Raw genomic sequence first — 14,225 nt, 5'->3', positions numbered from 1 at the left:
TATTTAGTTTGTTAAGAAATGCGAGAATATGTTTTCCATAACAGCGGTGACTACGATCTTAATGAGAGTGATCGATGGTATGTCTCAACCCACCTTCATTCTCGATCATTGTACAAAGTCTTCTGAACATAGTAAACAATGTTCATGATTGTGTGATTGGTTCTCTTACTATTCGTTGTCACTACAAAATTTTGATGGATTTTTAAAAGATAAATCATTGGACAGATGTTGAGCATTGTTTGTACATGAAATGTGCACATATGTGCAGCATAGCCAACCTTGCCTTTGGGGGGATCATGTGTGTTTTGGTTTGTCTTAAGTCATCAAATTTGCATTTTTTTTAATCAATAATTAGTGATACTTTTGAGAGAGAGAGAGAGAGAGAGAGAGAGAGAGAGAGAGAGAGAGAGAGAGAGATGTAATAACTAAGAATGGGAATTTTATATATCATAACAAGTAGAATGGCATGAGACCTTACAAAATTAGAAAAAGAAAAAAGAAAAAAAGAAAAAAAAAAGGAGAGAGGAGAAAAGGGTTAGTAATGGATCTTGTGTACTCCTGTTTGGTTTAAATACTGATCAAACTGAATCCCAATCCCCTTTCTCCAATACTAATTTAAGGGACCCATATCGGATCCCTGGGACTAAAGAAGGAACCACAAACCCTAGAGTTCAGAAGGTCAAGTGCAGAGGTAGACTTGATACACCTAGGCGTCTTATATTGGTTAATAGAACCTCCATGGCTAATAAACAGGTCCATCAATGACTCGAAAGTTCCCGGTTCAACCACTCGTATCTCCAAGGGACCCACTGATCTATCCAACTTACGGCATCTCCTGTATACATAATCCAGCGATTCCTCTACGGCCATGCAGCAATCTTCCAGTACGTGGGTTTCAAGCTGAGTCAACTCGTTCGTGTGGCTTATGATCTCCCAAAATAATACGTAGTGGCCTGGTATTGTGGATGTGTCTGTACAGCTTGTGTACTCTACCAGTAAAGCTTCATATGGTTCTAAGAGCTTCTTAGCCATTGTTATACTCTTGTGGAGATCTCCTTCACTTGTTTTATCTGTGTCGATGCTTAGAACCACGTTTCGCCGGCAAACGAACCGGAACTGGGGTGCTTTGTTGTAGAATCCGGTCACCTGGAGCACATCTCCGATACGATACCTATACAGGCCTGGTTACCATAGCCAGGGAAATTCAAATTCAAATAGACCGAAAGAACCATATTAATTCGAATCTTTTACTATAAATCTGTGGGAGTACAAAATTCCATCCTCTCATATAAAGCTTGAAAGCAACTGTACAATGAAAGCTTAGGGAAGGTGAGCAAGACTCCTTTTAATAATAATAATAAATAAAAAAAAATAATAATGTCAGATATATGTGATATCTTATAACCAACCAGTCATGGGATAAATGATATTTATTTTTCTAAGAATTATACGTTGAAAGCTTAGTGTAGGTTACTAAGGCCCACAAATATAAAATAAAAGATAATGGAAATACTAAGGTCATATATGTGATGTTATATAGCCAATCAACTGTGAGATAAATAATATTTATTTTTCTCTATTTTTATAAAAACTAATATCTAAAGATTCATGTTTGACATGTTTTTATGAATATGTATGTATCCATTGGAGTCTCATATATGCTAAAAATTGGATTTAAATCCGTTGATCCATACTAGATTTTTAGGGTTCAAGCTAAAGTTGGCTAATTCCGACTCAATTCCAATTGAATCATAGTAGGTTGAGGCTGGCCTCTTACTTGAACCTGGCATGCTTGAGAAATTAACAAATTCCTAAACAAATATATTTTGAAAACATTAGATGGTTGCAAATTTTTTTGGGGAACGCAAAGTCCTTCAAAGTCTCTCCACCCCTTGTGAAATGATCCATATGGGTAGAGGAGAGAGAGAGAGAGAGAGATTTTGAGAGAGAGAGAGAGAGAGAGAGAGAGAGAGAGAGAGATTTGTGGGGGGGGGAGGCTAAAAAAAACTGCATTCCTCTACAAAGAACATTTCTCCATTTTTATTTTTTAAATTTATATACAAAAATGCTAATGTTATCAATTTGTGACCTCAAGAGCCTTACAGTACTCCAAACACTTGTCAGGATTTAATTTATTATTTATTTGAGCCCGAATCAGCTTTCCATACCTAAAGAATTCACATACAAGAATGTAACACATGTGATCTTTTACTTCCATAGATACCTCTCCATTACCATTAAAAATGTTCTGAAGAGTATATATGAAAGAAAAAATATACATGTGTCCTCACAAAACTGTACATGAATGAGTAGTTGTTACTCTCTATGTATGGAGAGCTGATTCAGCCTCCATTTCTCATGCCTAGATCTCATATGACTTGTTTGGTTAGACATTATTTATTTATTTTTGGGGTAGGGTTTGGATATGGATTTAGAAAGCCTGATTTTGTGTTGCTTTTGAGCACATTTAGGGAGGATAAAAAACTTTTATCCTCCCAGCAGTGTCTCCAGCCTGAAGGAGTCAAGGGTCTCGGGCTTAGATTAGAATGCTTACCAGCAAAAGTAGTAACAACGATCTCATAATAGCAGCCAACCCTAACGTGCGCCAGGTCTACCAGCTTACCCTTCGCCACCTCCTCATCTTCTTCGTCTACTAAGAAAGACCCATTGTTCCCAAGAGGTATGAACTCGAAATAGCCCATGTTGGGCAAAATGGTGTAGGCCACGTCAGCAGGATCACATAAAGGTTTCAAGTTGACTCCTAAGTAGCACTCCGAGGACGCGTACATGGTACACACCAGAGGTAACCTTCCTGCACCGTAGAATTCCAGTGTAGGGATATATTGGGCCATGGACCCAGTTACCACAGCCTCAATGTACTTGGCCTTGGGCCACAACTGACCCAGTATCCCTTTCCAAGACTTACTGCGACAGATGGACTCGATCTCGTCGGCAAGAACCGGATCCGGGGATTTCAACAAATCCGACATGGCTGTTCGACATCCCAGGTCGGTGATGGATGGGTCAAGATGGCCCGACCGGATGTCGTTACAAAAATTAACCCAATTCCGTTCTAGGAAGTTGATGGCCCGGAGAAAGGCAGACGCAAAGACCGCGCCCAGCCTGAGGACTTGGTTTCGGTGGATTAAACCAGCAAGAAGCTGGCAGTACATGCTCTGGCGACTATCGGTGCAAAGGATGGTTTGGTCCGGGCTGGTATAATAGTTGAACGGGTCGCGTGGCCGGCACTTAAAGTGCTTACTCTTGTAGTAGCTGGTGAGAACCGGCCGAACCGGTAAACCAGAGGGAGTCGACCGTTCTACCTTAGTAAAATAGAGATACATGGCCTTTCCGTCGTCCAATCCGGGGACATACCTGGAAGAAAAAAATAATTAAAATTGGTTAGTTCGGGTTGAAAGAACCCCAGCCCATCTGCGGTCAAGCCGGCAGACATGGAGGAGTGGGAGTGGGAGTGGGAGTGGGACACGCCTACTTGCACTATGTAAGGGTAATTTTGTCATTTGGATCTTCTGGATAAGATTACGCGATGATCCGTAGTTGTGTACGGGAGTTGAGCAATGAAAGACATCTTAAGAAAAGGCATATTTGAGGATTTCCTTTCCTATTTGGCTCGCATCATTTTAAAAAATTAAATTACCGAAATTGCCCTTAAATCAGATGCATATTTCCCGTCGGGGTTATAAGTCTTACTGGTTCATAATGGGCATGATAAGGTTATAAAGGTAGGTTCGACGGTCCAGATCCTCTGCGATCGACGGCATCAGCTTTGGCTCTCCGGCGGATGTCCCTGAACTGCAAGACACAAATACCCATTAATGTCCATTAAGAACACTATTAATTAATTACAGTACTTAGAAACCTCAAAACCTAATTAAGGATGGTGCAACACAGTAGAGAGAGAGAGAGAGAGAGAGAGAGAGAGAGAGACCTGCATAACATCTCGGTGATGGGATGAGAAGTTATAAGAGAAGAATCCTCGCCGTTAGCGATTCTGTGGATATAGGGACGGATGGAGGAGTAAGTGATGACAGGGACAAGACGCTTAAAGGTGGAGATATCGATAGATCCCTTCATGAACTGGTTTAAGTATTCTGTTGATCCATTTTTCTTCAAGATATCCTTCAAGATTCCTTCCTGCACTTCATCTACCTTGAGCGTTGACTTCTCAAGCTCCTTCAGTGCTTCTTTTCCTTTGTATTCCAACTTCTTCCCATCCATGGTAACTAGCTAGTAGCTGCCCTGCACAAGAGAGAGAGAGAGAGAGAGAGAGAGAGAGAGAGAGAGAGAGAGAGAGAGAGAGAGAGAGAGAGAGAGAAGAAGGAGAAGAAGAAGAAAAAGAAAGGAGGAGAAGGCGCTTCTTCTTCCTTCTCCTGCAATGAAGTTGTTTTAAGTGCTTAGGCCCTAAGAGAAAGAGTGTCCATTTATAGACATGTATAGGTGGAGGCGTGGAGCCCTCTCTATCCTCATTTCTAATCCCTCTTGCTTTCTAGACATGATTGAGATTGTGCCGCCGGATTCCGTCCAGATTCCTTGCTCTGTGATGCGGGCCCTTGCGAACTCTTTGGATGGTGGATGATCTATCATGGGTGAAGGATCTGCTACCGTTAATTACACCTTTCACCTTACCTTACAGCCGAGCAATTCTGTATCCAAAGATCACCATACCTGTTACGTAAAAAATTAAAAATAAAAATAAAAACCGTACCTAGGTCCACCTACTTATATGGTTCAGGTGTTGTGGTGCCAACACCTGTCCCTTTCACTTCAATTGAAAATCTCCTTATGAGATTGGATCTTACGCATGTATGTACATGTGAACATAGGTTCAACACTCTATGTTCACACTGAGTGATTATTGTTTGTCGCGAGAGCAGCGAGCATCGGATGGTCGAGACGATATCAGCATGTGTCTCAATTCGTCTCAATCATCCGATGCTTGCTGCATCGCCACACTCGTAATAGAGGATGTCTTCACTTCAATACTTGTCTCACTTCCTGCCATTTATAGGGTGAAAAGGAGTATATATAGAAGCAAAAGGAATAGATGCTGATCCTCATATATACATGCAAATGAACACACGCGCAAAGGTCCAATTTACTTGATTATCGTATGCATTAAAAGGTTAATTTTCTCAATGACTCAAATACTTGCAATGTGGTAGTTTTGTTGGCTCCAAATTGTCCCAAGTTATCCTCTACCAAGAGGTCATATGTTTGAGATTAGTCGCGGGTTATTTGTCAATACAAGTCTTTGTGGATCCGTGGAAGAAGAATTTTTGGTCACATAGTAAAGGGAATTTGTGTAGAGATTTTTTTCCATGCCCTCTCATGATAGCAATTGAAAACTTCATATCCATCACTATATCACATTTATTGGCTGTCATAGACTTAAGTTGAGCATGGGTGCATCTATTTGGATAAGAATACCATACACTTATTATTCCTTTTATTTTATTGAAATTTTAACTCAAAATAAAATTATGTACTAATAGTTAAAATGTGAGTTTAAAGTTTCATAAAATTATAAGATCAAACCAAGAGAAAAGATCTTTTGCCTGCGGAGGGTTGGGGTGGCGTGGGGAAAGGAAAGGTCAAGTCTTGCAGACAAACTTCTTGATTACTCCTTGAGAGGCCCCATCTAAAAAGTGTAGCCAGTAAAAGCTTAAGAATCCACAATAAGAGAAGCCTTTTGGTCTTTCTTCTCAGTAATTAATGGTATATTATGAAGATCTTATCAAGATGCCTTTTGTATAATTTGGGCTGTTGTTGCTGAATAAATATAATATCAAAATGCTTTCATCCAGGCTTTAGCCATAGGTCCTATCATGCATGGCTTTTATGTGACCGTTTGAATAAATATTGAGAAACTATAATATTCTTGGGGAGGTTTGTCCTGCGGCGGAAATTTGGTCTAGTTAATATCTCCAAGTATTAATAGGTATCAGTATTGATATGGGTATTATAGATTGTATTAGTCTTCGGTGATATCGATACATTTGTATCGATCTGTCATCAGATTGAATTGGTCTAGTATTGGGTGAAATTAGGGAGAAATAAAAAGTCGCTACTACGGATTTATATTGATACATATCAGTCTCCAATAATATCGATATGACTAATACAATACTTGTACTTCAATCCAGAACGATAAGCATGTTGCACGTCAACTAAAATAATTAAATACATTTGTCTATCATGATTTAAAATAATCATTTGATTCACTTGATTGCCTTGAAAACAATTGAGTCGATTCGATTAAACCCACTTATTGTTGGGAATTATAGAATTATGTACTTACATAGGTTTGTTCGAGTTCTTGGTCCTTTCATATACTTAAGGAGTTGTCTTCACCTAATGCCTTAAAGTATTGAATTGGGATTCTCCGGCATGGTATAAGAACCCAAGTCCTTTTAATTTTTTAATCTTTTTATCTCTCATACCATTTTCCAAGGTGCTTGGATTCTCTCATGCTATGGAGTATGGGCCCCTTGTGTCAAGTTATGTGTGCTAATCTCAAGATATTATACAACTTTTTTTTTTTTTTTTTTTTTGGCAATACATCTTGTCTCAAAGGCATATTTTATTACTTATAAAAATTAGAAGACAAGACATATCATACTCTCATTTTACTCTGGTTGGATAAATTATCCACTTTAATTTTAGTTGGATAGGGATTTCTATTCAGAACTGATACATCGATGTCAGATCAGAATCTATATCTTGCAGATTGGTGATCGAATTGAATTATTTCTTATACTTAAATCCTTATCGAATCTCTTGTTTACAAAATCTCAGCCCAAAGCTTCTTATAAAGTTTGATTCCTACTCCTCAAGGTCCCCCCAAAAACGAAAAGGAAAAAGATCATAGCTATGTATAATGGTTGATGACTACCATTGTAATCCTCTATCTATAAGTGAAAGATGGCTCAACTGTGGAACACCTGATCTATAAGTTAAGAATGAGGTTCTCCTAAAAATAATATTGGGAAAATGAATAAGTTAAGAATGAGGTTCTCTTAAAAATAAAATTGGGAAAATGAAGTACATAATGAAAATGTTTACTTCTTCAACTTCATTTTATTATTATTCTTATTATTATTATTATTATTATTATTATTATTATTATTATTATTGTTATTATTTTAAATGTGGCCTCTTCTTCTCTCTCCTTATTAAATATATGTTTTCTTTGTTTTTATTTTATTTTTCTAAAAAGAGAGATTTTTTTTTCATAAATTAAACAGTTAGGCTCATTATTGCTTCATTGTGTTTGTGTGACATATATAATAAGGGGGATGAAGTTGGTGCATGACCGCTCTTAGTTTTACGGGGAGCCGCTTAAGCTTTTTGGGTTGGTACTTTGTAGACCCGGCCCCAAGTTTCTTTATATATATGTTAAATTTTAGACCAATCCAATTTTTATCAAATGGTAAACTAATTAAAGAGTTGACAAAAAAAATCTAAGATTATCAAGAAATATCACGAGACTATATTAGAATGAATGGATATTCAAAAAGGGTATGGCATTAGGTGTGACATATTGATTATGAATCTAAAATTTGGCATGTGACTAAGATTACATATGTAACTGTCAAATTTGTCCCTCCAAATGACAAATAAAGAGTGTCTATACAAAGATTCTCCTGGTACATTGCCCTATCCCTAATCTTTCGCTATATGATAAGAAGTACTTACATTTGGAAAGTCAGAAAATGGGTTAGGCAGTTTTTTTATTATTTATTTATTATTATTATTATTATTATTATTATTATTTATAAGGGTGTAAGATGCGCGTTGGGCCAAACAAGAAATCTGTAAGGGACCAATAAAAGGGTCACTATATCATACTTATTACTAACTACTAACCTACTATTACTATATTTTAAGATAGACTCAGAAGAGTCTAAATAGCATCAAAGATTCTTAAAGGTACATAATATGCATGAGGGTTTCTGAAGGTACATCTCAACTAAAAATGTGACTCAATTTCCTTTTACACTAATGGTACAAATTATTCTTTACACATCACGGACGAGATTTGGCCGTATCTGGTTGGACATCATGATATCTAATTATTCGACCACAGCTCGCTGCATACTTCACTATCTCTCTCAAAACTACTGAAACTAGTGGGAAATTGTCAAGAAACAATAAGAGCACTTTTAAGGCATATGTTCCTCTGGTTTTTCTTCACTCCCCAACAACATAATAAGAATATAAAGAAACTTCAATTTCCCCGTGGTAGCACTTCTTGTGGTTCACAAAATCTCAGTTTTGAAAGTAAGTATCATAGGATGGAAAACAATATAAAATATCATTCAACAATTCCATTAGTATTAAAGTTATGGGAAAAAGATATTCACATAGATTAATATAAAGGAGGTCACGGAGGAGTTCCTAGAGAGGTTGGACCGGAAGAGAACCATACGGTCCGACCAAATATACTGACAGATTTTTCTCAAATTTTCAACGTTTTTAATAATATAGCTGAAACCATATCTTTTGTCTCAGTTAGCGTCATGGGAGCTGTAACCCCAATTCATCCATTTAGGCCTTCGACGGAGCCAATGAAGTTTGACTGCAAAAATTAGGGTTTTTTTCTAGTTTCTTGTTGTGTTTATGTTTTTACCTTAGTTATTTGTTTTTAAGTTTTTCCCCTTCAAAGTGATCTAACTATATAAGATCTCTTTGGGACATTTTTGTATTTTCCACTACGTCATACATTGTGTGAGGATACCTTCTCATACCCTCTTATACTATAACCATTTGGTTTCTGTATTGACATTTTCTTCTCTTCTAAATTGTACGAGTCTCCTATTGATGAAACTGTTTTTCATGCTATGATTGGTGTAGCGTGAGTTCCCCCCGCCCACATGCTATGAGTGGTGTGAGAAACTCTTGCCCTATAGTTATTCCTTGAAATTATATTATAAGGAATATATCTTACCAATACTATTTGATGTCACTATCAATGTCTTTAAAAGATATCATCTTTATATAAGTTGATGCCTCGCCGCATCCCTTTTAAACCCTTTTTTGTTTAGTGTTAATTTTTATTTTTCAGAATTAAATTACGGGAAATTTTCTCTGATCGGCGGAGAAGATACGATTTAATGGAGGAAGACTTTGATGGTGGATTGCTCTTGAGTCCCGACCGGAGCAATAATCAGAAGATTTATTTGGGACCCTCAGACTCACTACTTCAATGATTCTAAGCAAAAGGTATAGTGGTAGTGGCTGAGTTGAGACACCATTGTTCCTTTTCCAGGAAATTTTTAGTAATGCATGAGAAAGTTACATGAACTACTACTTCTTGTTTCTTTCCTTCTCTAGCACGTTTGATTCCCTACTCAAATTATGGTGCCCCCCATTACCCACTTGAGATGGAAGGTACAAAAGCCATTGGGAAGTAATTGAGAGCTAGCTAGCTAGCTAGCATGTATCAATATAATTCTGTGATAGATGGTTAGCCACATCATGAGTCTTGTGATTGTGGCTTACTGCAACATCCATGGAAGTCCTTATCCAAATCTCAAAATACTATTGTCTGGACTCTTGAACCAACCATCTAGTGCCACCCACTTTTCAATATTGCCTTGTGAAGTAAGCTTCTGACTAATATATATGAACTTAGATACTCTACTATTATGAAATAAAGGCCCATTAGCATGTGCAGTTAATGACAAAGTAGACAATAGAGGAAACACAAAGAAAGAAACACTTTGAATAAAGGGGAGGAGGGAAAGGAGAGGGGAGAGGGGGGAGGGGAGAGGGGGAGTTTATGTGTACGTTTGCTGCACGGAGCATAATGGAGACAGCCTTTTGGACACAAAGAAGTGGATGGGTTAAGAAGAAGAAAGATGAGCATAAAATGACACAAAGTGACAAACAATAACCCTTTTCTTTCATTTCCTTTCTCTCTCCTTTCTTTCTTTATTTCTACTTGCAAGAGTAGATGAGATGACTTGGGTAACCTGCAATTTTACTTCATTTTGCTTGGGCTAGCTTGCTTTTTACTTAGAGGGAGAGAGTGGGGGTGGGGGTGGGGGTGGAGGGAGGTGTTGTAGAGATCTAGAGAGAGAGAGAGAGAGACAGCGATATGTGTGATGCATTGAATGGGTGCATCCCTTTTATTGGGCTTGTACCGTCGCACTCATTTCTTTCATGTTAATCGAATCCATTACGTATGGAACCTTTTATATGGAAGTTCTTTTTAGCCTTTTGGTGACTAAAGGCAAACTTAAGGCAAGTAAGCAACACAACATGTATGATTGTTCCTGATTGGGTTTTGGGTACTGATATCACAATCTTCTTCTACTAACTTAACCTGTTATTAGTTATCTGCCCAAGACTAGACTCACTTATCAGTTGATATGGAGCCGAATGCATGCCCTTCATATTTCGAATGTAATTATTATTTCCATCCAAAGGGAAATGTTTTTAATGGATGAATATATGCATCCATCAAACCTAACTTGAAGTGTTTAAATTAAATAAATTTGTACTATATATATATATATATATATATAAAGATAAAGTAAGGCCCTAAGGAGTTTTGTTTTAAGGTTGTGCCAAAGTGTTTGTAATTAGGGACATAATTATAATTAGACTTTCTATTCATAAGGTTGTAACATTGGATATTTTCAGAATGTGATTACAAAATATTAATGTGAGTATTCATATTGCATGCGTATTATATGATTTTTGTTTTCATCATGATGGAATGATTGATTTATGTGTAGGGGTGTCAATTCCGAGCCGGCACTAGCAGGCTGACCGAACCCGGCATATTAATAGTCCGATCTAGGACGACACATTTATAAATGGGCGTTCATGGTGTAGGCAGCGGCTGACTAAACCGACTGACTATATGTCTGACTTGAGCCGACTTGTTGTAGCGCGATCGAGCCCGACCCCCTTAATTATAGAACAACCATAATCTCATATGATTTCTCTTATTTCTTAAAGATTTGCACCACCTTCTACTATGATGATTTTTTATATAAAACTTTAGTGATTTAATGTTCAAATAGAACATTTCTCGGCCTTCAACCCACTTAAGAAAAGAATTTTCATGTAAGCACGTTTAGAGCCCGTTTGAACTTGTTTAGACTTAAATAGGTAGGTCCGTAGCACAGTTAAGCCCCGTTTAAGATAGCCCGATCAAAGCTCGATACCAACTGGCTTGATTATAAATTGTACCATGCCTCCAAAGCTAGACCCATTTACTTAAACGAGCATTCACGGTGCAAGGTTTCCAAGTGATCAAACCCGATTAGGCCCGACCTGACCGATTCACACCCTATTTTTGTGTCTCTCTCTTCTCAAATTAAAAAAGAATGATTTTTTTTTTTATTCACTTCTCGACAGCCAAATTTAGCCTTATGGGTAAAAAAGAGCAACATATAGAAATTAAAGTAACAGATATATCTCGTCAGTGGTTGCTCTTCAAGCAGTCTAAATTCCAAAATAGAAAATCAATGTTTTTAAAACAATTTTCATAGCACTCAATTGGTCTGAATTTTAATAATTTATCGCATTATTAGGTTATGATATGAATAACATGTCCACATTACTTCAGTGACATGGTGAAAAACTATCTTAGTAGGAGGGACTTCCAAGTTCCAAGTCCCAACTTACCATCAACAAGATTCTTACTCACTAAGGTTTGTAACAATATTGAAAATAAAATGATTTTTTTTGGGGTGGGGTGCAAATAATTATTCTATCAAACACTATGGCTAAAAAATAAATAGTTATTTTTTATTTACAGTAAAAAAGAAAAAAACAGATATGGCTAAAATAATGTATCTTGGAGATAAATGCAACTGATTTGCTGCACCGCGAAATTTTAGTTGTAGCTCAACCCCTCCCCCCCCCACCCCCAAAAAAAAAAAAAAAGTCAAACTCAAGAATGCAAAGAAAAACTACCCATACCATGAGAATGCTACAAAGACAAACTTTGCCATCACCCACGCGTTGAAGAGAGAATCTCTTAAGCCAGAACATATGTGCATTGTATTGGACTGGGATAGGATACTTTTAATTACGTACAATAGGGGTTCAAAGTTTGATGATGAAACTGACCCTCTAGAAATCTAATCATAGGGACAATAATGTAATCCTTGGTGGTGAGAAACTCTCTTCAACCCCCCACCCCCCCTCTTTTCTTTGGGAATGTACTGCAGGTGATAATCCTTCTTCAGGCATAAGAACACGAGATGGGCCAACCTAAGCTCAAACCAGCCCAAACTCATCCTCAGACTGGGTGGGACTGCCCGAGAAAATTTTTGATCTAAGATGGGCCAGTATGAAGGTCGTCCAGGCCCAAATTATATCTTAGCAGGTTTAGCAAAACAAGGCCCTTATCTGAACATTTTTGGTGGGTAAGCTGAAGCCCAAAGGTGTATTTCAAGAAGGTGATACAAACCCATATTTCCTCACATACCCAGGTACCCAGAGTTCAATTTTCAGGTGATATCTGTTGCATCAATTAAAATACATAGAAGGATAAATACAAGCGATCCATTGGTTATTTTGATTGGTTAAAGAAGCTATTCATCTATATTATACAAGACCAAAGAGGGATTGGGCACATATCCCTCAACTTCTAGGGGCTTGCTTATCCTACTTATAAGCTCATAAACCTCTCTGCATTGAGGGTGTGACTTGTCATTCACAAAGAACTCATGAACAACACTACTGACCTCAATAGAGCTGCACCCAGGTACCTTCCCCTTAGTTCCCATATTCCTCATCATTTTCCTCATCTTCTCAACTTCACCCCACTGGTTTCCAGCAGCATATATGTTTGATAAGAGCACGTAGCATCCTCCATCTCCCGGTGCCATCTTCTTAAGACCTCTCATCACCTCCTCACCCACATCAGTGTCACCTTGAATTTTGAACGCAGTAAGCAAAGCCCCCCACACTACTACATTAGGCTCCACTGGCATGTTTTTTATTAGAGTTTTAGCTTCATCGATGAGACCTGATCGTCCAAGAATATCTACCATACAGCCATAGTGTTCAATCTTTGGTTTGATGTTGAACTCGTTCTCCATTCGATCAAATTGCCTACGGCCTTCATCTACTGAACCTATATGATTACAGGCAGATAGAACACCAACAAAGGTCACATCATTAGGAGCCAGACCAGATGATTCCATTTCTCTGAAGAGTGCTAGTGTATCAGCTCCACGGCCGTGCATGGCAAGCCCACCTAACATTGCATTCCAAGAACACACATTCCTTTGGGGCATACTGTTAAAGACTTGAAGGGCCGTGTCAATGCATCCAGACTTGGCATACATGTCTACAAGGGAAGTGCCCAAGAAAACATCATGTCTTAGTTTGTTCTTGGCCACATAGGCATGGATCCATCTACCCATGTCCAGTGCCCCAACTTGAGCACAAGCGGAGAGAACGCTTGCCATAGTAACACCATCAGGCTGAATCCCAGAAAGTTGCATTTCTTTGAAGAGGTTCAAGGCCTCACCAGCCCTTCTGCTCTGGACATAGCTTGAAATCATCACACTCCATGAAACTAAGTCTTTCTCAGGCATAACATCAAATACCGATCTCGCAACATCAATGTGGCCACACTTAGAATACCCAGAGATGACAGCATTCCATGAGGCAACATTTCTGTTGGGCATTTCATCAAACAGCTTCTGTGCACTCTCAGTATCACCATAGTTAAAACACCCCGATATCATTGTATTCCAAATAACCACATTATCGGTGGGAATTTCGTCAAACAGAAGACGTGCAGCCATGATGTCTCCACATTTCAAGTACACATGGATCAGAGCGTTACGAATAAATTCATCGAAGTAAAACCCAAGTTTCAGCAGCTTCCCATAAAGGATTATGGCTTCCTGGGAATTGGGTATTAAAGAATATGCTTTGAGGACAAAAAGAAAGGTGAACTTATTGGGTTCAAACCCTTGTGATCTCATCAGATAATAGAACTCGATTGCCTTCTCTGGCATTCGGACCTGAACGAAGCCTCTGATCATGGTTGTCCACATATAAGCATCGCGTGAATCGATGTAATTGAACATATGAAGAGCATAATCGATGTTCCGCCCAGATACAGCACAGAATTCCAACATCTTGGAAGCAACAAAAGAATCCATAATTTGACCGGAGCGGAGGATGTGAGCGTGGATTGGCTTGAAATCCTTCATGGATGTACAGGA

General features: G+C 38.2%; 2 protein-coding genes across 2 annotated transcripts; both read right to left on the bottom strand.

Annotated features, from left to right (window-relative positions):
* Positions 1-419: 419 nt before the first annotated feature.
* Positions 420-4,347, bottom strand: LOC122091118 (putative indole-3-acetic acid-amido synthetase GH3.9). The gene is made up of 4 exons (XM_042660950.1): positions 3,950-4,347; positions 3,712-3,813; positions 2,555-3,375; positions 420-1,181 (listed from the first exon to the last, which is right to left on the bottom strand). Exons 1-4 carry the CDS (start codon positions 4,237-4,239, stop codon positions 616-618), a joined length of 1,779 nt encoding a protein of 592 aa, XP_042516884.1. The 5' UTR covers positions 4,240-4,347; the 3' UTR covers positions 420-615.
* An 8,228-nt stretch (positions 4,348-12,575) lies between these two features.
* Positions 12,576-14,213, bottom strand: LOC122092342 (pentatricopeptide repeat-containing protein At5g48910-like). Its single transcript, XM_042662657.1, has one exon. The coding sequence runs from the start codon at positions 14,211-14,213 to the stop codon at positions 12,576-12,578; it is 1,638 nt and encodes a 545-aa protein (XP_042518591.1).
* Positions 14,214-14,225: the final 12 nt, after the last annotated feature.

This window comes from Macadamia integrifolia, chromosome 10 (assembly GCF_013358625.1).
Source record: "Macadamia integrifolia cultivar HAES 741 chromosome 10, SCU_Mint_v3, whole genome shotgun sequence".
Lineage (NCBI taxonomy): Eukaryota > Viridiplantae > Streptophyta > Magnoliopsida > Proteales > Proteaceae > Macadamia > Macadamia integrifolia.
The sequence above is the reverse complement of the archived record's forward strand: the minus strand, read 5'-3'. Positions and strand labels throughout refer to the sequence as shown.